General features: G+C 40.2%; 1 protein-coding gene across 1 annotated transcript in view; it reads left to right on the forward strand.

The window, feature by feature from the left end:
• The first annotated feature begins 6,987 nt into the window (after window positions 1–6,987).
• PPP4R1 (protein phosphatase 4 regulatory subunit 1) overlaps window positions 6,988–25,707 on the forward strand; it is a 42,541-nt gene continuing 23,821 nt past the window's right edge. Inside the window, exons 1-3 of the mRNA XM_084306730.1 lie at window positions 6,988–7,118; window positions 14,422–14,528; window positions 24,372–24,514. Coding sequence (XP_084162856.1) covers window positions 7,060–7,118; window positions 14,422–14,528; window positions 24,372–24,514 — 309 coding nt within the window. The 5' untranslated portion in view covers window positions 6,988–7,059. The remainder of the gene's footprint in view (window positions 7,119–14,421; window positions 14,529–24,371; window positions 24,515–25,707) is intronic.

Here is a 25,707-nt window from a genome sequence, read left to right on the forward strand (position 1 = left end):
TACACGGTACCAATGTGATGGTCAAATGCTGTGCTGCCGTACTGGCCTCGTGGTCTCGTCAGAGACACAGCTCTAGTGAAGAACACCAAGATATTTGGAGTTAGTGGGTTGGTGTTTCAGTAGCATGCCACCCGTAATCTCTGCACTGCAAAAATTAACAGCAATTAATGGCAGACATGCTGTAGTGCTCGGGATCAATTCTCTGGCGTGACTGAGGTTCTGGTCAATTGGGAATCTAATAATCAGTTTTCAACGCTAATGAAGCGTACTTGTTCAGTCTTTTTTTCCCCGGAGGTCATGCTTTAATTCTCCTGACTCCTCGGTTCATTTCTTTGTCTTTTCACTGACCCTCACAGAAACTGGGAGACTCAGGTGCTTGGCTGTGTCCCCATGGAATTAGAGTTGTGGGGGTCTCAGGTGGGTAATAGGTAGTCTCTCTTTCTTGAGAAACCTCTTAGGATCCTAGAGAGGAGCTGATGATTTGAGGAAAGGGTTGTGCTTGAATTGATACAGGCTAATGAACCTTCCTCGTGCAGCTGCACGTTTTCTCCATTACCCCTAGCAGAAGATTGAAGGAGAGGTAATTTTCCAGGCTTTCAGCTTCCCAAGGTCAGTAGCATCACTTTTGATGTGGAAATACGTTTTTCACCAGCCACCTTTTATGTTCCTGGCTCTGGCAGAAATCCTCGGTCAAGGTTGCCAGCTCCTGTTTTGTTTTTTTTTTTCCTTTTGATTTTCTCCTAGGGCTACAGGTATTCTCCGCCTCTTCCCTTCCTCTCCCACTTGGAGAAAAAGGGGAAGGAGGGGAGAGAGTCAGGACAGAGATGAAAGTTACCAAAACCTTAAGATAACGTGAAACCTCGGTGTTCGTGCAGTTCGTTCTGCTGACCTGTTGTGGAGGTGGCCGACTGCAGCGTGTTGAAGATGAAATGCCTCTTTCCTCTGTGTGGCTTTTGCTGCTGAGACTCTCCTGCTGTGTGGGCAGAAAGTTTTCATTTGAAGAGCAGCTGCTGCAAGAGGTGGCTTGGGCAGGAGCTGAACTGGCTGAAACGGCAGCCTCTGCTGCGAGAGCTGGAGTAACAATTCTGCTTTCAGAAGGCTGAGCCAGGAACAGCTTCTCCTGAAGGAACCAGGGAGGACAGCAGGGCATCTCTGCCTGCTTCGGAAGGTATAGCAGGAGAAAAATCAGCATGGCTTTCAGGACAACTGCACTAAGAGTTGAAAGCACGGTTTGTTTGGTTTTTCCTACTATCTTGAAGGCAAAGGAAAACGAAAGGTAAATAGCACAAAAAATGTGCTGTTCCAGGATACAATTTTCATAATAGCTAGAAATATGAAGAAATGAAAATGTCGTTCTGTAGGAACGCTAATGCAGCCTGTTGGAATGTTTTTCTCTAATAAACAAGCCTGCTTAGGTATTTTTTTTTTCCTTGTTGCCATGGTGCCTAAATAGCTCCCAAATCTTTGAATGTAAGCGAGACCACCTTTTCCTTCCTCTCCGGCCTGCAGGACAAATAGCTTGATGTATCCGTGGGGATACTTCATGTGTGTTTGCTTGTGTGTGTGTGTTATTAGAGGAAACGGCTTCTGATAACGTTGAATTTAACATCCATGGTTGTTCTTACTTCTTCTGTGAGTCCAACACGTTCAGTGCTACTTCATCTTTTCCCCTTGACCAACTTTACACTTTGGGCACAAACAGGAAAAGTGTGAGGAGCTGCAGAAAGAAGAGGAGTGTGAGGAGTCGCAGAAAGAATTTCCTCCTGTGAGTGCTCAGGAAACACTCAGACTTATCCCAGCGCCCGTCTTGAATTCTGTCACAAAATAAAAGTCTGCAGAGCATTTAAGTGGAGAGAGAAGGACAGCTAGGAAGTCCCAAGTGGGACTTGCTGCAGAGTTGCATTTTACGGACTGTGGATGTGGACTTTGCTGCTTTTGGCCCAAGTAAGCACGTTTGAGATACTGTGCTCGAACCAGCAACGTAACTGCACAGAGAAGCAGTGCTTGAGCCGAGTGGAGCACTTGGGTTTGTAGCTGATGTGTTATAACGCAGTGTCACGTCATGGCAGAGCTAGCACAAGCCTTTAAGCTTCAGCATTTGAGCTTCAACTGCTTGCTTTGGAATGCTCTCCTGTCCAAGCTTAAAACACAGTTTGAGCTCGATGGTTTCACGTGTAACAGCTGCCCAGTTCGGGGCAGAATGCGAGTGTGGCTCCGGGCACAGTCAGCATGGGCATCCTATCCTGGTAGGATCAGGCAGAGCATCTTGGTGGAAGTGGGGTTCTTTCCACATTGCCACAAGTCGTGCAGACGATCAAAAACCCCAGAAGCAGCAGCGGGACACGTTCAGAGGGCGGATACCTTTGACTGTAAGGCACTGGGAGCGGAGGAAAAAAAGTGCCTTAGAGTAACTTCCTGCTTGCACTGTCTTTGACTTTGCTCCAGCCTCCTTCCAGGAGCCTTAATTGCAGGCAGTGCAAACAGCAAGGGACACGGATACCATGGGGATGGGTGTGACGTGTTCCCTGCAGGAAACTGGTGGACGAAATATAAACTGCTGATTGTTTTAGCTGGTAGCTTGGATGTCCTCTTTGTTTCAGTTTCCTGCGGACCAGCTCTTGTTGCAGGTCTGGCCGTTAACCGGTAGAAGGTCCATTTTGCTACTGTGCTGCGTAAGGAGTAGCGGGCAAGAAGACACGGAGCTGTCTTTCCTTCAGTTGGAGCAGATCAGGATTTGCAGTGCTGTCTGCGTGCGCCTTGAAGAGACAAACCTGTTTGTAGCTGCACCTGTCCTTGGTGCTTTTAAAGGATTTTGTATCACCCCTCGTTTTCTCTTCTGTTTGAGGAGAAAGGCAACTCCTTTGGCGTACCTGATAACTGTCTTTTTTTATTTTTGAAGGCTTTTGCTAGACGAAAATATTCCCTCAGTCTGTTATGTCTAGTGGCTCCTTTGTATTTGCTGTGCACGGGTTCTGTGTGCAAACAGCTGCTGATTTGGATTCCTGCATCTTTCTTTCATCTGCTAAATGCTCCCCTCCTGAAGCCTGCAGTCAGGTCTGATTTTAACGGGTTTGCTCTGTGCGTCAAGCTGTTCGCAGCCTTTACTATGAAAGTGCTGATGTGGGAAGCCTTGCTGGTAGCACGGCAACTTGGGATCAGAGCTGCTTTGCGCTTCCCCCTCGTCTTCCTTGCTTCTGCCTCTCTCCCCTTTCTCTCCCACCACCGAGCCTGGAGTGCAGACAGGGAGGTCTGTGTGTACAGGTGAGATTTAACACGCATGGAGCAGGAGCTGAAGTGGGGATAGCACTTTGTGCTTCACAGCAGAGTTGGGGTGAGAGACAGAAAAGGGGAAGTGTGGTTCTTATTTCTACTGATAGGTGGCCAGACAGAAATCTCCAGTTACCACCTGCACATCCTTTCTATACTTCCACTCGCCTGTCTTGTATTTTGCCAAGTAGAATCACACACTATTCAAACTTGAATTTTTTCTCTTACAGCGTTTACAAAATCAGGGTAAACTTGTGGCACCTTACTTGCATTTTCAGCCTCCAAAATCCCCCGTCTGCTTTTCTGCTGTAGTGTCTCATGGACGAGGCAGCTCCTGCGTTCTGCGATCAGCAGTGAGTAGTATCAGGCAGGTGAGGTGGTGGAACTTGGCGTTACACACACCTTTTATGATATCTATTTCGTTGCTCAGCTCAGAGAAATAAAGAACTGCTCCTATTCAGGATGCCTCTCTGCTCATTGCTGACTTTCTGTGCCCAAATGAAGGAGGCTGTGTTCGTGCCATGGAGCCCGTAGCAGATGCAGAAGAATACACGTGACCTTGCTACTGAACAGTCCGTGGTAGAAAGTCATTCGTGTATTATTAAATATAAAAAAAAAAAAAAAAAAGCACTGATTATTTTTTCAAACGTGATCTTTTGTGCCTGCCTGTGAAGACATGACATGAACAAGACCTTTGTGAACGATCTTAGGAAGATGAGACTTAGAGTAGAAAAATGAGCTCCCTTGAAAATTGGCCTGCAGGCAACAGTTTTATAGGGGGCTGAGCTGTAAAAGGACTTCGCTGTGTTGCACATAACTTCTCAGCCAAACTTGTCACTGGTTGACTAAGCGCAATCTGTCTCAGCAAGATGGCTTTGTAGTGTTAGTTAATAACTGGGGCAAATAATTGTTGTATCTCTGCCATAAAACGGAGAACTTAAGGCAGGTGTGTGTCTTTATATATTCTTAGTGTGGTGTGGACCAGGTGCAAGACAGAGACAGGCCTGAAAAACTTGCACAAAAGAGTCAAACAAATGATTGGGCACAAAACAAAGGTAAAGAGGGGAATTACGTGGCTTGTGTCACACATGTCAGTGACAGCCAGATACTAAAACAAAATTCAGTGCTTCTCTTGTTACTTTGTACTGCCTTGTGTTTCATGGTGGTAGCGTAGAGTTTTGAAGAATGGAGAATTTCCAGAATGGCGAAGTTTGCAAACTCCAAAGTACAAACCCAGGCCATCTAGATAAATGAATACATCTATTAATTTTGCACTGCTTGGCTCGTGTGGACAGAAAGTAGTGGCACTGCGATTGCTTTTCATGCTGTTGGCTTACGTGTTCCTCACCCCACCACCACTAGCGACTTCGAGTCAGTGGGAGAGGATGTTTTTATAGAAACCCCTAATTTCCTAGGGGTTCCCTTCTCTGCCCTGTTGGTGTTCGTGTTGCTTTTACCAGGATGCTGCCGTTTGAAGGAGCTCTCCGGCTAAAAGCTGAGGTGCTGGGGCTGAGTAGTGCTGCTCACTATCAGTAGCAGAGGCAGATCTACAGACTTTAATCTAGGAATGTAAGATCCTGTTACAAAATTAATTTCACTTGAATATTTGAGTGATATTGTCCCCACCAGTTGATTATTTTGGGAGTTCAGAAATCAACGTGAGTGCAGTGGATTAGCCAGCTAGTGAAGGTAATGACTGTAGTGATTAAAAATAAATAGTGCAGCTCATTTCTTGGGATGAGGACTGTGCATCTAACTTAATTCATGTATGGGTGCTGCAGAATGAGTTCATAGCTTCAAAAGCATGTCTTATATCAGCCCTGTGAAAGCAGGACCTCTCCTACAGCAGTAAGACAAGTCGGTGTGAGAAAGGTGTGTGTGCAGAGGTGTCTTGGCGTACGTACTAACACAGGAAAACCTCTGGTTTCGGTTGAATTCGTGGGTTGAATTTGATTCTGTGAAAGGCTGTAACCTGCTTCTTGTTAACTTACCTAATCCGAACTTGCTTTGTATGTTTTTACCTTCCCTCACCTTTTCCTGAGAAAATAAAACTGGGTCTCGAGGAGGAGAGGAGAGAAACCAACCAACCAAAACAAACCCAGCAACACCCAGAAAACAAAATAAACCCACAAACCCGAACCCTTGTGCCTCGGTCCCCTAAGGTCTGGGCAAACAGAAGTTCAAACAGTTGTGTAAACCCCGGGTTGCTAAGTGCTTGCCCTTCCTGCTGCAACAGCTTTATGCAACTGACCTTTCTTCAAGCCTTCCTCCTCCTCCTTCCCCCGCGGTGTGTTCCCCTCTACCTTGGGCATATCCGAGAGCACTAGTTTGTCTCCCAAAATTGCTCTTCCAGCTGCTTTGGGCTCTCTCTGCATGTTTTTTTCCTTGCTACTCTCTGATTCCTCTTGTGCCCTGCTCTTTTTCCCATCGCTTCTTTGCTTGCTCTCAAGGATTTGCACGTGCTGCCAGCAACTGCAGAATTTGGACCTTCACCCAGGCATAGGATTTATTTATGACCACTTAAACGATATCACTGTTTCTCTACCGAGAAGATGGAGAACTAATTTGCTGGTAAACGGATGCTATTAATTCAGTGTAGGTGTGAAAATATTACTCCTGTAGAGACCTTTGGTTGTTAATTCTTTTAGCATTTGAAATATGATGAGGAAGACATTCAGAAATCAGTAGCTGCTTAGGTATTTGGGATGTCGAATATTGAGGTTAATGATGCCATGTCTGATAATCAATATACTATAGCTGTATGGAAGGGAAGATGTGAGTAATCTTTTTTCTCCACAGATTTTACTTTTTAAAAAAAAAATCATCATTAGACTTCAAGATCAGTCGACCTATCTATGTTTGCCAGTTTTCAAAAGGCTTTTCAGATAAAAGCCCAAAGAATAAGTTGTAGCATACTGCAGTGTCTCATTTTCAGCAGTGAAGCTGGTGACCTGGGATAGCCCTTGCACATAAGCAATTGCATTTGCCGTTCTTGCAAATAAGTTGTTGCGTTTGCAGGCTGGGTTTGTTATCAGTCTGCGGAGTCGCGTAGCTTAGAGGGCATACGGAAACTAAAAAAAGGTGGTAGTTCAAGTCCTAATACTTCAAGCAGCTTCGCAGAGCAGGGCTGGACCCCTTTTCCAGTTCGTTGTGGTTTCTGTTCATGTGAAGTTGTCTTTTGACAAGCTGGTTAGTAATTGTGCAGTAGGTGAACTGTACCTGGTTTTTATTTGGTAGTCAGATAACAGCAATGCGCCTGAACTTTTTAACATGCTTTTTTTTAAATGCTTTTTGTTGCACTAGGTGTTGCGTTACCTCTGGACTAATTGCACCTATGATTTTAGTCTGTGTATGTTCAAAAAGCTGATTTTAGAATTAGCTAAAAGTCACTTGCCTGATTCTATATACATATGTATATATATAGTATAAATGTCAGATTAAAATAGCATGAGCCTCATGTGTTTAGTGAAATGTCATGGTTGGGAATTTAGAGGCAATACCTAAAAACTGGATTAAATGAATTTTGAGTAAATGACTTTTGTATAGGAAAGGCTTCCTGGGGGCCGGGGAAAGGCGGGGGAAATGATTTAGTGCAGCTAGTAAATATATTGTCATCAGAGCCTTGCCTAGACTTGTGTATTTCAGCCCAACAACAGACATCATTTTAGTGTTAAACTACTGTGATTATAAGGAGTATTTCTGATGTCTCTGATAGTTGGTGTGGATGACTACAGCTCAGAGTCTGATGTGATTATTATACCTTCAGCCCTGGACTTTGTCTCACAAGATGAAATGTTGACGCCTTTGGGAAGACTGGACAAGTACGCTGCAAGTGAGAACATATTCAACAGGTATGCTTTTTAAATGTCTGCCTAACAGTGTGCAAACTATTAATCTGATTCAAATCTGACAAGTTATTTTGCATGAAATACAAATAATTATTAAAAATATATATATATTTAAGAATTCTTCACTTTCCACTCCTCCTTTTGTTTGCTGATGCTTCCTCTACTTACAGCTAGCAAAATGTTCTTCATAACAGAAACTGACCCATTAATATTGTAGTTAACTTACCCGTTAATGTTGTAGTCTGCATTTACCCACTTTTATTTCGGTAATGCCACTGAGCTAATCGCTTCACTTAAAAGCACAGGTATTGTAGAATACTTCACAGGCCTGCGCCCACACACAGTTCCATTGGAGGAAGAAATTCAAACCCAACATTTAATTGTAACTGTAAACAGATCACAGAAATGTGTAAAACTACTTTTTCTGGTGTTTTATTTTAACATAGTTTTGTTTGGTCTCCAAATGCATCTTTAATAAAACCTGCTTGCTTTTACGTTGAATTCTCTGGTTTAGTAGCATATGGAAGATAAATCTGTGATCAACCACCCTGTGGACTAGCCTCTCAATTTTTGTTGTTCACGGTCCCTTCTGTATCATTTAGCCACATGCTTCAGTCATGTGAAATATGCTTAAAATTCCGTACTGCATACATGAACATATCCCAGTTTGGAAGGTTGGTTTATTTTCCTTCTTATTTAACTGAAGCTAAGAAGTGTATTACGGTTTCTCTTATAGCCTGCAGAAATCTGTCTGTATAAATTAGTTCTGAAATGACCAATTTTAAAGTTTTTGTTTGTTTTCCTGAAATTCAAAGTTTGTAGCATTTTAGAATTTGAGGTGAAGTCAGTAACTTGCCACCCAGCAGGGTGGGTGTTGTTTGTTCAAATTTTGTGGGGAGGGAGGGACGAGGAGACAGCTTTTAGATTTATAGGTATTTCATTGTGACAGTCACCTAATAAAAGCCTGTAGAGTGGAGAATGAACTTGGAAATTCAAGTTATGTGAAACTTGAGTTTTCATCAAGAATAGGAGTCCTAATGTTTTACTGGGATGTGGGGCATGCAAAAACTTGAAGTCTTTCGATGCTGCTGCCCACCTTTATGCATCCTGTGCTTACCTCTGTCTTTCTGCAGGGGAAAGTGGGTGGAGAAACTGTAATTTTCTCTGTTTTTTGTTTTGTTATAAGTGTCTTGCTTAATCCTAGCTGTCTGTTAGGCCTAGGTGTGTTATGTAGCATAAGAAAATATAGGAAATAGCATATGGTAGTCATTAGTGATAAGACTAAGTAGCAGTTCAACTTGAATGAGTGAAGTATTACAGACAGGTTATGATGACTTAGCATCAGTCAGGAAATATGGGAGAGATTTTTGCTCACTGAGGTGAATTGGAGCATTTCATAGGCAGAAGATTGGAATAAACAGCTTAATTATAAATTAGTTTCTATCTTATTGAAATGGTGTAATCACATCCAATTACTTTATGTTCAGATTCACTTATATTATGATTAAGTTAATAAAACTAAGTTCCTGTGACCTTGAACCTACATTTGTGTTCAGGCTTCAAATAGTAGATTCCCAAACCCTTGAAACTCAATCATTGAGCCTAAGTAAATTTGAATAAGGTTTTTTCTTTAATTAAATGGCTGAGTTTATATATAGAAAAATATACTTTAAAATGACATGTAAAGATATATTTTTCTTTTTGCATTGTTTTTATTTCCATTTTCTATCTGGTTCGTCATCTGCTTATGTATCACATTTACGGTGATGATTATATTGAATAAATTGAAATTAGTTTTACTGATTACTACAGAAGCCTAGTCTTTGGGTGGATTCCTGGAGCACTTGCAATTTCTTAGTTGGTTTCTGAAGGTCAAAGGTAGTTCCTCTGAAATGGAAATTGATCTGTCTGGATCCTAAGAATTATTAGCAGATAAGACTTGAATTTGTAAAGAGGAATTGCCTCTTTATTTAAATATATTTAACTCCTGATGGGATGAACTGGAAAAGGAATATAAGCTAGGTTAGGGAATCCTTTACCAGCTTTCCAAATGGCAGGAGTGGTTGCTGTAATAATTTTTAGCATATTGTGGTCTGCATCCTCACTCTTTGTATGGGTTTTCTGAAGCTTTATCGTCATTAACTTGTTTCTGCTCATCATTAAGAAGGCTCAAAGTGCACAACAGTCATTAGCAGGTCTATCTGAATGGCAAGATAGTACCTGAACAACAGACCTATTCCTTTTGATCAGCTTACTTCCTGAGGAATTGCTGTTGCCCTTTCTCTCTGTGGCGTATGGGCTGCTGCAGTGGAAGTTGACATCCCAGCCAGACCCGGTACGTTCTTCAAACCAAAGTGGATCTTGGTGGCAGACTTCCATTCATCAGTACGACCAGCCCAGGCTATCAGTGAGGATATTTAAAGTTACCTTCTTGCCACAATGCTCTGTTTTCTGAAGTACTTCTTCACTTTTCCCTTAGAAAATAGTACTTAAGAAGTTGCAGAAGAGTCCTCTTGTGTACCAGTGTAGGAGTTCCAGCAGAGCCTACCTACTGGCCAGGCTTTCTCAGCTGTGAGAAAACCTCATCCATCCATCAGAAGAATCTACCTTGTGACTGAGTATCTGGAAATGCTCTGTCTCTTCTCTGTAGGCATCCTCTTCTTTGGATGAGGCTCATTTAGGTCCCAGAACTGGTGATAGTGACTTCAGGATGTTTTAGGATGATTTCCGGTTGTCTGCTTTTTTTACCAATTCTATTAATACCTGATATTTTTTGAAATACTAGGTCTTTTTTTTTTTTTTCTCCTTTTATTAGTAGTTTAATTTCAAAAAATAGTTTAATTTCAAAATAGTGGTAGAGCAGCACTCAGTGGTAACTGAAGATATACTAGATCTCAAAGAGGGATTATGCATAGGTGTGCTTGCTCATGTACAGTTTATCAGTAGCACTTCTGCTGTCTACAGTATAGGTGAGGATCTGCCCTAAAGCAGGCTGGGTGATTTGTCTTTTTTTGCCTTCATGGCACAGGCATATTATTTTTGATACAGTCTGTGTAAATTAGTCTTCCTGCTTTCTAGGCTCCAGATGGACTTTAACGTGGCTTTTTGATTCCTGACTCCAACAGCACAGTATCCAGTTTGCTTTGACATTTCTGTGATTCTGGAGCCAATCTCGAAATTTGTAGAATATATGCTCTATTGTGGAGTGAAACTTTTCAGGAACTGAGAAGTCCATTTCTTCCCAAAGAATTAAGGGTAAGGATGAGTTTTTAGAAATCAGTGTCTCAGGGCCTTAAGAAATGTTGATTGTTGAGAAACATTATCAAGACCTTCCATGAGTTTAAGAAATTACCTTGCTTTATTTTCGTTTAGATCAGATTATAGCCAACAAGCTGATTCAGAGTTTGGTTATCCAAAGCTACCCCATCTTTTTTTCCTCACCACGCTCCCTTTCCCTCTGTCCGTGCAGCCTAGCCCGGTGTAACCTTTCTGTTTTCTGTTTATTTGGTGAGTACTGACAATAAGGAAATGGAAACTCATGCAAAAGCCATGCAAGTGCCATTCATTCTGACTAGAATGTTTCTCAAGGAACTTGTCATTTAGGATAAATCAGGTTATTTTTTATAATTTCTACCTTCTCTTCCCTGCGTACTGATGTTTCAGTCCTTCTGATCCCACTGTATGTCAAAAAATAAAATGTAGTAAAAATGAAACAACCCCCAAAACACAGAATTGCAGATACATACATACCAAATTAAAATTACTCAAATTTAGCTTAGAAGTGTACATTAAAGTTATACAAGCAAAACTATTACACATCATAATTTTCCCTAAACGCTAAAAGTAGTCTTCATTACTCCTGATATTTATAATAACAAAGGGAGCATGTACCTCTGTGCATTTAGCCTTTCTCCTTAAGAAAGGTGCAAAGATGTTCATTTTGAAATTGGCATTTGATTCAGAATAACTTCTGAGATAGTTCTGGGAAAAAAGTGCCATGCTAAGCTACTACCACAGATACTCATGTAAATATAAGAGGTCCTCAATTCTTAGCTTAGAACTTGTCTAAAAACAGGCAAAGAAAAATTTTTCTTTCTCACTCTTTCCCTTTTATTTTTTTGTTAAGGTTGGTAAGGAATTCTTGCTGGCTAAATGCACCCCTTCATGCAGATGAACTCTGTAACTTAAATTTTCATGGTGTAAATTTAGTAAGGGGCTAATAATGATTGGTACACAGCAATTACATCAGTCCCAGTACTGATTCCAAATAAGGGCAGTGTATAAAAGGGGTTTGAATGAGCCATGCAAAGGTATTTATAGCTCTTCTTGGACTGTATCACTGTATATCCCAATTATGTCCCTGTGCGCAGTTTTTGAAATGTCTGTGCCATGCAAGTGGTCGTAAATAAAGGCAGGGAGTTTGTAATCTATCCACATTTTCTTCTGCTAGTCACGGTGAAGTAGAGCCTATGAATATCCTAAGTGCAAGTCCATCAGTTTTTCTAGTGTTTTTTGAGCTCTCCTTGTGCATGCTGATTTAAAAACAACAACAACAACAACAAAAAAAACCTTGAACAGGTAAAGTTGAACTTCACAAATTATCTTGCTTCTCTTGAGCATTGAGCCTGTTCACTTACTTTTGTTTTCATATCCATGTCTAGCTCAGACAAGTCATCCTTCAGAGCTCTGTTACAATTTCACCAACGCTCACCTGGCAGCTGCTGGGCAGGCATGTGCTATGCTACTATCCATGAATAGTTCATTCTGCTGTAAGCTTTTTGTAGCTAGCCCAGTGTTTGCATGAGAAGGATTAGGTTGCTTGGGCACTGGGGACCTTTTCTTACTCTCTACTCTCCAGCTTGTGGCAAATGTGAGGTAGATTTAGCTCTGTCTCTCCTGTTTGTGCTTTGGAAGCACCTGGAGAGTTTGGACAGGTTGTTGGGGGTAGTGGCAGAACTAAGAGCCCCTGATGTTTTAGGGGACCTGAGTGAACATCGTCTCCCAGAGCACTGGGCAGATGGAGGTAGAGATTACCCTGTCATTAGAGGCTGCTTACCCAGTTGTGTTTTCTACAAATAAGCCTAACTTGCCCTGTTGCCTTCTCTTGTAATGCTTTTTAGCAGAATCTACTAAAAGCAAAAGTAAATGATTCCTGTACGAGCGAAGGAGAGAAGTATCACAATATCTTCTACCTTCAGTACATGAGAAAAGTTGATTGTCTCTTTGAGTGGATTTAACAAGAAGTCATTTCTATTTCAGGTTAAGTTTTGTGTTTTCATCTCTTCTTTAGCAGAAGGTTTGTGGCCTTCAGTGTACAGGGTGGTTTATTCAACACAATTTATACCTCTTCTGGGTCACCAGGGTAAAAGGTTATCAACAGGATGCTTGATTGGAAGCATGTTGCTCTAAAACTCAGTTCTGTCTCCATGCCCAGCTGGGAACAGTGTCTGGGGTGTGTGTTTTTGCTCGATTGTGCCAGGAGTTGCTGACCACCATCTCTTACAGCTACATGTGGCATCTGTCCACCCTCCAGTCACTGTTCATGTGTCTACATCAGTAGGCTGAAAATCCCAACCCGGTGGATCGGCTGTCACGTCTCTTTTGCTTTTCAAGGTTATGCTTAATGTGTAGGAGAGACAGGCATCCAGGCAGGCTGGTGCATGAAATACGCTTCATATGTTCCTCTTCTCTTTTCAGAGCTGTCCAGCCCTTTAAAAGACCAAGCCAACCCTGCTTCTAGGTTAGTCTGTTTCCCTCCATTAGGATTTTGATAGCTGAGCTTGCGACTGAAAATCAAGATCCCTGCCTAGAGACATTGCGCTTTTACCATGTTGAAGAGCGAGGAAAAGGAAATCTGTTAAAGGCAAAGAGCGTTTTTTGAGCTTGTTTGGTTTAGAGGATTTTGTTCATCTGTGTGTCAAAACAGTTTAATTTAAGAGTTCTGCAAGTGGCCAGTGTCAAACAGTTTAAATTACTGATTTTTCAGCTTGAGAAAACTTAAATATTTACTTGACGTGGGGAATTCATGAAAGCCTACTGCGTTTCTCCGATGGCGTAGGACTGTGAAGTTCTCAGGCTCCCCTTGTAAGCTAAGAATCCAACCATCTGTTTGTTACCAGCTTGTGGCAACCGCTCACAGCCACCACTTGTTGTGAACACCACCACGTTTATTTATGTTTCCGTCCTTGTTTACAGCACTGCTGTTTGTAAACAGTCCTTATATCCAGGCTGCACCCTAACAGTGGTTCTGTCAGTCAGTCCTGGAAATATCTGGCACTTGACCCCTGCTGCTGCTGTAGCATTTTGATAAACTGCTCAGGGGCAGTGCAGGAGGTAGCAGCACGTTGGGCAGGGCTCCTTGGCCCATTCTGCTGTTGGGATCATCCTGCTAGCTCTCTGAGCTGATGTTCTCCAGCCACGTTGCCCCAGAGGGGGAAGAACAGAGTCAAGATGGCCATATGTCATGACAGGCTGTTATTGGGAAGGGTTGCTCACTACACTGTCAGCTGCTTTGGTTAAAAACTTAGGGTTTGGAGCTCTCTGACTGATGCCTAGGACTTTGTAACATAGGCTACAACGGATTGGTAGGGGAGAAAAAAAAACATTTGACTGCATCTTGTCACTGAGAAGTTAACCCTTAGAAAAAATCCTCATGAAGTAATAGTAACTGAGGTGATTCTGACTCTTTTCCTGTTTCCCTAATATTTCATTTGCTGCTTTGCTTAACCTGTGTCCCAGGTGCACGTGGGCTTGCGTGTGTGTTCTTTTTATTAGCACAGGATGTGCCCACTGCTCGCTCTATCATTTGAATGAAGCTCAGCCTTTAAATGTCATCACTGGTATGGAAATCTTCAGCTTAAAGTTTTCACACTTTAGTTATAAAAATAAGTTCGTAATTACGACTGAAACTGTTCTGACAATGGTGGTGTTGTCATGCTTTGTATGAATCAAGTGAGGGAATTCGGAGGTGAGGATGGAAGGCTGACACTGGCTCCTAACTTCCCACGCTCCTCTTTGCTCACTTGGCAGATGGTTTCCCATTGCTTAAAGTTGTGGCTGGTTTCTCTTACTCTTGTAAGCTGAAGAGAGATTTTTTAATGTTACATTTAAAGTAAACAGTTCTTCAGGGTTATGCTGAATATCGGAATTGATAATTCCCAAAGCAGGGCTAACTAAATTTACTGAATTAAAAGTGAACTTACGCAGAATTTTATTGTTTAAGAAACATGCACAACTTTTTGATTTGGCTGTGTTTCTGGGCACAAATAATTCTATATATTTTTTTATTTTTTTTCTTGTAAACTAGGCAAATGGTGGCTCGAAGTTTGCTGGACACTTTGAAGGAAGTCAGTGATGATGAGAGAGATTGCATTGCTGTGTTGGAGAGAATCAGCAGATTAGCTGATGATTCAGGTAAGTAGCATTACGCATTTTACTGGGTTAATGAAGGAATATCAGATTTGCTCAAGTTGGACCAAAATCTCTTCATCAATATTCAAATTAGGTTTCTACAGAGTGTAATAATGTCATAAAATTGTATTTTCCTCAACCACCTCTCCCCTCCCCTTCCCCCAAGACAACATTTTTCCTTACTATTTTCCTTGACAAAATTAAGTCCCTTCAAGGCGTGTGACTACCACTTTCTTTCCATCAGTATAATTTAAAAGAATTTTTATGTATTTTGGCTACTCAGCAGATCTACATGGTTATTTTAGATTTGTAGATAAAGAAAATTTCCTTGCTTTGAAAAGGATCTTGCAAAGCATCTGTGCAAAACTCCCATTATTTTTGATAGAATTTGAGTGCTGAAGTTGTTCTTTTGGTCCCTTTCGGGCAACCAGTGGTGAAGATGAGAGGCAGCAGGAACTGGTAGGCAAGATGCAGATAAAAGTAGTGAGTAAGAAGGAGATGTGTGTCTACTCATGAATTTCTTGAGACTGCTGGGTGTTTGGAATAAAATGTAGAAGTAGGAGAATAATGAAAAACAAATGTGAGAGGAAGGAGGAGCTCTTTAAAGAGGGCTGTCCTGGGGAAAGGGTTGAGGGGAAAAATGGTGTGGACAGAGCTGCAATGAAATCCAAGGCTGAAGATTCTCTGGAAAGAATTAAAGGATTTGACTGGAACAGTGCTGATATGGTTGAAGCACCAGAAGAAAGAAACAAAAGGCTTTAGCAACAAAGCATCAGAGAAATGCATTTGTCATTGGTGAATGCTATGAAGAAATAGAAAAAACTTTTTGTTAAATTTAGTAAAAGATTAAAATTTGTTCCTTTTGTTTAAGGTGTGTTAGTTCTTCTCCCTTCCAGAATTGCATAGCGCAATGCTTTCCAAAGGTAAAAGAAGTACTCTGCAAGATCCTACTGTTCTCAGTTGAAATGCACATTTTTACTTTTGTGAGCTAATGTCCTTGTTTAGCCAGGAAAAACAGCCTGTCATAAGCATTACCTAATTGTATTGACTGATTACTTCTCCAACAGTTCTTGAAGAGGAAGAAAAAGTCACTATTCATTTCGAATGAAATGGTTTTAATCATGAACAGGGGCATGCAACTGTTCCAGAGCGCTTAGCTAGCTAAGCTCTGCTTCTCTACACATTTTGTGTGGTGCTCTTACCAGCTTTGAGCATCAGGAACTTGCTGAAGTTTCATTTCAGCCTTGGAAATAAGACAGATATATGGAGGAGAAAATGACTTCATGCAGCAACTTCATAGCCTTAGGCTTTTCCTGGGTGATCAACCAAGTGTGTCAAAGTCAGGCTTGTTTAGGTAGAAACGTAATGATTGCCAAGAATTGAGCTCAAATCAATTTGTTGCCTTTAACAGGGGTGGAGTACATTTTTAGTCAGGGTTGATATTTTCCCAGCGTCAGTAAAAGCAGCATTTCAGGCTTTTCCTGCGTTGTAGAGGTTGTCTTAGCTCTGCCAAACTAGTAGCGCTGGATTCTGCAGCTGCTCCACAAATTAAATTTCTGCAAACTTAGCTGTGAGTTTCACGCCTCGAGCAGTTGCAGTGTTGGACTTGGTATATTTCTGTACTGGGGTGATTAGAATAACCTGACGTCTTTAACCATACCAAAATTCGTTAGGAAACTAGATCTGCTTTGTAGCCTTATAATGTGTGTTCTTTCATACTATTTAAACGGCAGCGTAGTGGGGTTGTTTTGTTTTGTTAAGGTTGCTATTAATAGAATTGTTTTTCATTTTTCTCATATCTGACGCTTTTTTTTCCATAATTTTTCCTACTTGCTTTGTAAAACATAGAAAATAGCTGAATTTGGAAGAAGAAAACATAATATCAGCCGTGCATTTTGACTTGCTTGGTTTGAGCTGTATGTAATATGGTCAGGGCCATCCTGGAGTCAAATCATGTTTAAATTCATAAATAAAAAACTGCTGGGAAGTCAGCCTAAACTGTGTGCAGGTCTTCTCATTTCTGATAGCTGATACTTACTAGCCTGTTCGCCAGCTTGGGGGAGTGTTTTCTTGTCAAATCAAGTCAGAGAAAGTATGACACTTCTTGTTTTTTGACAGTAGTTGATATATTAAGGTTTGAATTGAAGAATGCAGCTGGGATATACAATATCCATGCTGTCTTTGTACTGCTGGTGTTATCTAAAACACTGTGAAGATATCTAAGCAGTCCTTTGCCCTATTAATACCTTGTAACTTCTGAAGTCCTGTTGCTGGGCTGATGTTTTTCAGACACGTTCTTTGCTCCTCTGCCTGAAAAATGTTTCCTCCTTTTTTCTGGACGAGTTGGGACTACAATAAGACAGCTGTTTCGTGTTGTGTTTGAGGGCAAGAGAATTTCAAAACTAATTATTGTTATTGTTGTACTGTGATAACGCTGTATGAATCTAAATGACATCGTTGTTGTGCTAAACACTGCATTCATGTGAAATAAAAATCTTCACTAGAAGATCTGCATTCAAATATGTGATTGCAGGAGGGAAAGAACAAAAATCCATGAGATGTATGTGTCAGTATGATATTAATATCATGCTGACACATCTTGATACACCAATCCCTATACAAGCCCATCTTGATATACCAATGGGCGAGCCGTGATGTAAATTTTTGAGGGATCGTGACAAAGGCAAATATCAGCTAAAGCTACTTATAAGAAAACATGGTGATAAAAAATTGTCAGGTATCTTTTGGTAGGAAGTCCTTTTCAAGTGGTCTTGTTAGCATCACTAATTTATGGAAGTTTCTTAATTGGGTGTGGAGGAAGAGAAGTAAGTATTGCCTATTGAATAGTGTTTGTGTCTACCGTTGTGTAGTTACATGTACTAATTGTATGAAGTGGGTCTCTTCCTGGCAGGGTATTTTGGGTGTTTTCTAACGGAGGGATTCCACGTTGTTTGTGGCTTTGCAGCTTCGTGTTAGATCACTAGTATACACTTGAGACAATGCTGAAAATGAGGAGCTGCCAGCTTTGGTGTGCTGAGGGAACGCAGGAATTGCTGTGCCCTAGCATCATACCCTGCTGTAAGTGGCATCAAAAAATACTTACTTCACTGGAGGAAAAGCATCAGTGACAGTTTAGGAATAATCTGCTGCTTCTGACCCCCTTACTTGCCAAATAAACTTTTTCTTCCCTATGATCTTTGGTAGTGAGTTACCTAGCATAGTTCCAGCTGTGCTGGGAAGGTGATACCTTATATTTCTTTGAAATCTACTGTTTAATCACATTGTAATTCCTCTCTTTCTTTAGGGTTGCTAGGTATTGCTTCTCACTTAAGTGTTCTTATGGTGTCTTTGAACCCATGCAGGCTTGGTGATTGGCAAATGTGATTTTATTCCTCAAGAAACCCTTGTTAGTGTTAGAAACAGCTGGGCTGTCTTCATTCTCAAGTGTAGACTAGTCACAGACTTAACATGAGTTTGAACAAGGCCCTTATGTCTTTTTCACTTGTATGAATTTGTATTCATTTCTTTTTATACCAGCCTGTGAATGGATTGTATAATGCAGGGCTTCATTGCTGCGTGCACAAGTACCATTAGCTTGCTTTGAAAGTTAGCCTCGGCCAGAATTGAAACATTCTTGGCATTTTGCTTCGTGTGACTGCAGTGCTGTGCACCAAAAGCTTCCCATCTTTTGCAAGGGTTCTTTTAGAGGGAGAGCCTGGGTCTTCATTTTTAAAAATGGATGTGGTATTTTAGTGTACTGGGAAATAGATACACACAGGTATTCTAAAGAAATGCTGCAAAAAAAGAAAGTGACTTCCTGGAGGAGTTGTACTTAGTTGCTTGAATGTAACCAACTAGAAACTTTTCTCCTGAATGAAAATAGTTTTTTGTTTGTTTGTTTGTTTGTTTGTTTGTTTTTTCTGCATAGGATTAGTTGTGGATGCAGTTTGCAGAGCACACTGAGTTTTAGAAACAATTATTAGCCTAATTGGTCATTAAGCTTCGAAGCTGTGTAATCAGCCTTAATGTGGATGGCCTTGCAACCTTAATTACTTAATAGCGTGTTTAACCTGTGTTAGCAACACCATTCAAATCAAATTGCAGTTGTTACAGCGAGAGGTGCCAACAGAGTCTGTCTGACAGCGCATAGTACGGCACTGCATTCAACGAGATCTTAACATTTATGAAATATCAGTGGGAGCAGGGAGTTCCCTTTCCCTGCTGTCAGCAGCTACCCTCATACCTGTTCCCCCACCTCCTGCTACATGAGTTTTTCCCTTCTGCTGCTGCAATCCTTTTTCATCTCCCCGTGCTTCTAATTGATGACTAATGGGGACTTTCCCCTCGCTCATTAGTTACTGTGCTTCACTCCTGGTCTGTCAGTCAGTAATGAAATTGACTTCTAGTTAGTAAAAGAAAATAACCTGACTAGTGAAGCAGCGTGCAAATCAGACGCATCAGTCTGTCTGATGGACCCTGAAGCTAAAAGGATGGGCTCTGGGCACACAGTGGATTTTCACTTGTCTACGTTTTCTTTTGCCTTCAAAAAAAAAAAAAAATGGTAAGAAAGGTGGAGGGATATATGAAATAGGAAATGAGAGAAATTGAAAAGAGCAATGTAGTTAATGCTAGAAGAAGAAAAGAGGGGGAAGGAAACTTGTATTTGGGAACAAAGAGGGTGAAGTTTGAATTGGTAAACTGCAGAATTTATTTAATTTAAAGTTTATTTTTGACCATGCAAATGACTCTTTCCATTACTATCTAAAATGATGTTGATAGATTTTCATCTCCAGTATGTTGTGGACTTCATACTCTGGCTGAATACATAAGTGAGCATCTGTACAGGGGAATGGGTATGAAGGTGTTTTCCACATGGCTTGTTTCTCTCTACTACATGCAAATCAATATTTTCATTTGGTCTTTCACCAAAAGATTTTTTTAAAGAATGAATGTGTAAATGGAAAGCTATGAATTCACACGTTTCTTTCTTACTCACAACCCTCTATCTATGAAAATAAATATTAATACTGAGGTGTACTTAAAACACGAATCATAGCTGTCAGTTGAGGCAGCCTTAATATCACCAAGTCGTTTCGTGTTGGTAGCAACACAAAAACATCACAGCTCCTCACAGATGCAGGGGAAATTGGTCATTTTGGGATAACCAAAGCTTTGCAGAATTTCTTCCAAATGCTGTATGTGTTGCAGAATAACCGATTGTGAAATAAGTCTAATTGTGAGTTGGCTCTGGAATAATGACTTCATTTTAAAATAACTGTTCTGGAGCAATTAGTCTGCAGTAATCCCCTTTTCATTTCCAGTATGCAGCTCTAACCATGGTGCTTCACTTCCTCATAGCTGAAGAATACAGTAAGCATTGCACGTTTATATAGGAAATTTGAGGGAGGTAGAACTGTATCATTTTATTATGGCAACTTCTTCATGGAGTTATTCCACAAACAGAAGAAATAGAAGTTTATTTTCACTTCTTCTGTCATTCTTTTGGATTGGTTTCTAAAACTCAGTTCAATAATTCTGTGTCTAGAGAATACAAGAGAGCTGACAGAATGAAATAAAGTGCTAATGAATGAGAAAAACGATTGAGTTTGCTCCTGAAATCTAATCTGGTGTTAATGTTTCTTTCCAATTTTTCTTTGTTTTGACAAGTTGCAGGGTTTTTTCAGTAGCCTGCTACTTTAAGTCATAGGCTTGTACCTTCAGGAGATAGTATTTTTAAATGTGCTTTTCAAACTTACTCTTCCAAATGGAAATAGTTATGTTCTGAGCAAATGGTGTGGAGAACCTAATCGTACATGGTAATTTTCCAGAGTGCTTAGAATAGAAACTTTTAATCTTGACATGAAGTGAAATTCTCCATCCAGATTTGGTTTGGATTTTGTGAAAGCCTGGTCCTGACTCTGTGCAGTGTAAAAAAATAAAAACAAATAAAAATTATGTATATATAATAATATATGAAATACAGATGTGTTCCCCAGCTGGATAAGTTTCTAATTTAAGAAGCGTCATGTAATAATTCTGTTTGATACTTCCACAGTTCATTTGCTGTGTCGATGACCGAGGCATAAACTACTGAGCAGTTAAAACTAAAATGGCAGGCACTGTGTTGAAGCCTGCTGACGGGCCTTAGAAGCTGCAGCCCAGCAAAGCTGAGGAATGAATTACAGGAATGACAAAGTGCAGGAACTTTAGTAGAAGTCTTTGGCATTGAGTTGTGTTTCCTAAAGACCCAAGCAACAGCAAGAAAAAAAATTGCTCAGCTGTAACCTTGTCAGACTGCAAGATTAGACGCTATTCAGTACACACTGGAACATATGCTGCAGTGTTTGGAAGAATTGAGGTCTTATCTAAATTGGGAAGCTTACAGTTCAGGTTCTTGCACAGCAGCAGTAACTCTCTGGAGCAGCACAGAGCCTTTTTGGTAGTGGATTACAGCGTTGCTTTACAGAGCCAGCTACGCACAGTGCAGGTTTGTTTGCTGGTTTTAATCAAGCTTACTAAGATGTCAGAGCCACGTACATAAAAATTAGGAGATGTACGAACCGAGGTGCCTTTACAGTCCTAATTCATTCCTGAGCATGAATTTTTCACGTCTTTAATTGTACCATCCCAGCTGTTTTACAAGAGTGCTTCATAAAGAAATTTGTGAAGTCATTTCCACAGCAAAACCAGTCGGTTTAGGGAAAAGGAAGCGTTGTTGTGATGCTATCAGTGGGCACGTAAACTGCAGAGGTATCAAAGTCAAAGCAGCCTGCCCATTGTGAGTGCCTGCTGTCTGGAGCTTCAGACGTGGCTCTGGGTACGCTTCATGTGGAGCTCTTGTTGGGTTTGATTGCAGCGGTAGCCTTTATCCAGTAGTGAAGCCAGAGTTTAAGGCTCCAATTGAATGAAGTAGCATGCAATTACTGCATGAAGGGTTTGGCTTAAGCATTTCACACAGCTTCGTGCTGGACAAAGGAGCAAATCAAGCTCCTCTGAGGTATTTTGCTGCTCCTGCTCTATTCAGATAATAGTGTCACAGTAAGTAGTCCCTGTGCCCTCTTCTACTCTCTTCTTGCTTCTGTCATCAGAAAGTTCTGCTGCTTGACAGAGATGTGATTGCAGAGGGAAACCAATCCAAGTGCCAGTTCTTTCTGTTTAATCATCCTCATGTGGTGGGGCAAGAGCTGTGTCAGCCAGATCAGCCCCTTGATAGGGCTTGTTGGCTGGCTGCATTGGCATAATGGAAGGGCCAGCTGCAAGGTTGGGGTTTGGGAGGGTGGGAACCGCCTGAAGCAAATTCAGGAAGAGTTTAAGAAGCGCTGCTGCCAAACACGAAGCCTCAGCTGAATTTCTCCTCCTCTTTCCCACTCCTCTTCCCAACCACCCCTATCCCCCTGGTAAGTATCAGTCATCTTCCTTTTGCCACAGGGAGTGAGGCAGGGGTCCGAAGAAGTGAGAAGGAGATCCTAGTGATAAGCGTTGTGACACAAGCCTGGTGTACCCTTAGACCACGTCCTGGACGTGTTTTGAAGTAGCAGCCTTATGAGAAAGGTGGGAGGAAATCCCTCCAGCCCTGGCGCTGGGCCCGGCTTCCAGTTTCTTGTCCAAAGTAAAGCTAGGCCTTATCTGACGAAGGGAACAGAATTCAACGTAGGAAGAAATCAGATGGTCTTGCCGAGTTCGGTCTTGAAAACAGCTGATCTGCTTTTGTTTTTTCCTGGGAAAACCTCATCCAGTGAAGATCGGCAGCTTATGGTGTCCTGTGTGCTAATGAATCTTTGGTGAATTTTTGTAAGGAAGTGAAAGATGAGGTACTATGTATTAGGCAACTTTAAAGCTAGGAGGTGCTGCAAGCTTCCAAAATAAAACTAAACAGAAATGAGGAAAAAAACAGACTGAAGATGGTAACTTTTTATTTTCAAAGCTTTTTAGAAAAATAATAATAATCCTTTTAGCAAGAATTAGTATTTCCTTCCCTTATGTTAATGTGATACATAGGGGTTTTTTTTTTTTCTTTCAAAAATTAATGATCTCATTAAAGATTATATGCAGGTGCTTAGTTTGGTCAACTGTTACGTTTAATGTTAACAAACACTGTTCAAACTGAAATCCAAGTCTTCTGGTATCCGTTCATTTTCATTATTTCAAGTTTACTAAAACTTGCACGAAGTTTGAGTAGTATTTTTCAAGATCTGGCTTCTTCAGTACCAACTTATGTGTGTATACATACGTGTATTGCTTATGGAGTTCAACCTACACGTGTTTCAGAACAACTGAAATTAAATAAGAAAGCATTTGTCATATATGTTCTTATTTTATTGTTTTAAGAAGAGAAACAAAGCAGACTGGGAGACTTTTTCTTTATTATCATGAACAGCAAACCTATTCAGTATTGATTTGTCTGGGATTTCATTTTGTATTTTGAACTTTGTCAGGAGGTCATAAACTTTACAGAGCTTTTTTTTTTTGTATTTTTTTTCTATAGGAAAAATAATTTAAGTCTATAGTCAAAGAAATGGAGCAAACAGACATTTGGTAACTTTGTGTGCTATGATTCTGTTCTCGTCCTCAGTGAAGAGACTACACAAAGCATGGTACTTGCTTTGTCTTTGTTCTGTTTTATTCAGTCTTAAGCTGTCACTTCTAACTAATGCTCAAGAAAGCTAAGAGCTGCATGCATTAGCCATGTTAAATACAAATCACATGTTCCTATTTAGCAAAAGGTTATGGTTTTAATGTTTCATGTTAATTCCAGGTGTTCTAGGAAATATGGTTTTGTCACGCCATTGAGTTTTACCTGGACAATTGCTTAGTAAAAATATAGTAAGGCACATGTATCCCATGAACAGTATAATTTTCAGTATTCTTAAAATATTATAAATCAGTTTATTTTCACTTGAGAGTAATTGATGGGTTTTCAGTATGTGTTCTTGTAGGTAATCAGTTCTCTAGCAGTAACCACAGATGTAAACAAATTTTGAAAGGAGAGAAATACTTAGTACTTAGGTCTGAAATGATTTTATTTTATTTGTGTGGATAAGTGGACTATTAGGCATGTGGTAATGCCCTACTTCTTCAATTGAATATGTTCTTTTAATGCTCAGTTGGAATTTAATCCATATTTAATTTTTCTTCTTGTTTTTCCTCTCATTCCCCAAATAGACGAGCCCGTTCTGCAGGGATTAGGACTCATTCAAGCAGTGCAGCGTTTTCTTAATTGAAAAAGTAAATTAAGTATTCTTGAACCAGTCACCAACTCTGATGGAAAACTAAAAGGTTTAAGAAACAAATGGAAGGACTCAGGACCATTTCTATGTGACACGAATATTGGTAGACTTAAAAAGCATAGAATGAAAACATCTGTGGTTGTGGCTGGTTATCCTGCTTAGTGAATCTTTCCCACATGAAAGGCTGCAGCCAGGACAGTTCGAAACCAGTTCGTTTCTTCCCATAGTGGTAGCAGTGTTGGGATAAATTAGCATCTGCATAGCAGTTTTCTTGGAAGCAGGTGATGCTTGTAGGGAATTTGGATGGATTCTGATACTCAGTGTTTGATAACTTCCTCTTTTGTGTCTGTGTTGTTGGTGGTGTCTTATTTATTTATTGTAATTGATAATATGGGCCAAGGCTAAATATTTTGTAGAAGTTAGGAGTACAGAGTGTATTTGTGCCTGGTTGTGCAAGAAGATGGTGCTTATTGAAATGACACTCACTGTAAAGACACTGAAATGAGCACTTGAGAATGCAGTTTGTATGTACAGAACTGTGAAAAGGCTTATTCTGGCAATATCTGGCAGTATGTTAACATTTACAATGCCTTTTTTGGTTTTATTTTGACCCTGACAGAGCCTACAGTGCGGGCAGAACTGATGGAACAGGTGCCTCATATTGCTATGTTTTGTCAGGAAAATAGACCTTCAATCCCATATGCTTTTTCCAAATACTTGCTACCTATTGTGGTACGGTACCTTGCAGACCAGAACAACCAGGTAAGTGTCTTGTAAAAACAGTTTATAAGCTCCTTTACGTAATTCTGTTGTGAGGTTTTTCAACTTAGCTTATTTAGGATCATATAAATGGGTCATATTTTTAAGTGAAAAAGGTTTTGAATGACTTGAAGTACATGGTACTCTGAAATCATTAAGAAAACTTTGAATATTTTTCACTTAATGTGATCTCTTCTGATCTTGGGGCTTTCATATGGTATTATGTTCTTACGGACAAAATCAAACAGTCATTTTTCTAAGCTAACATAATTAAATTCTGGCAAAAAGGGAATTTAATAGTTACAAAAAAGCTGACTTCTTGTTGTAATTCAATTTTTTAAGCACTGTTACGTACTTTCATATCCAGTTCTTTGTATAATGATCCAGTAATTGCTGTTTTATAAGCTGAATTTGCACAGAACTATGTGTGGTTTTTATGTCTTCATGTATGAATTATCTCATCTAAACTTTTCTGTAGGATTCTCCAAGTCATTCTAGAGTCAATCCTAGCTGGACTTTTATCTCAAGTAATTTAGAACTCTGAGCTTTAGTCATTTTTTTTTTAACTTTTGCCAGGTTTTCCATAATTAAAAGTAGGTATCAAAACCAGGCATAATGCTTTTCTACTGATACACGTGACCTTGTGTTTGCAAGTATTAAGTTCATGTAGTATAAATGAGCTTTCAATTTATCTGGATTGTTCCAGTTGACTCCAGCAATTTCTGAATCATCTCCAAACTTTTTATCAGTAACTTTGGATTTTTTTTTTCCCCAAATGATAGCAAATGCATGATGTTACATTTGTCAGTGCTAGGTAGACAGATACGGAAGAGCACTGAGGACTAATTCCCCTAGAAACAGTTATATTGAGTAATTATTATCTCCATCAAATTTCTTTTTGAGTGTCAGTAGTTAACTACATATGAAGTCCAATTAGTAGTGGTCATCCTATTTTTGTACATTTTTTTTTTTTTTGCTAGATGGAACAAAACAGAATTGACTCTAGGAATTTAAAGCATGTTCAAAATAACTGCATTTATTTATTGTCAATCAAACTCAGTAATCTCAGAAAAAAGAGGATTTGTTTAATGAACCTCACGTAGAACTCTGTTACTCCCAATTAGCTATGCTGCTTCTCCTCTAGGGCTTTTTTTTTTTTTTTTTTTTTTTTTTTTTTTTTTTGGCATGGCAGTCAT

The sequence above is a fragment of the Netta rufina genome (assembly GCF_964035555.1).
Source record: "Netta rufina genome assembly, chromosome: 2".
Lineage (NCBI taxonomy): Eukaryota > Metazoa > Chordata > Aves > Anseriformes > Anatidae > Netta > Netta rufina.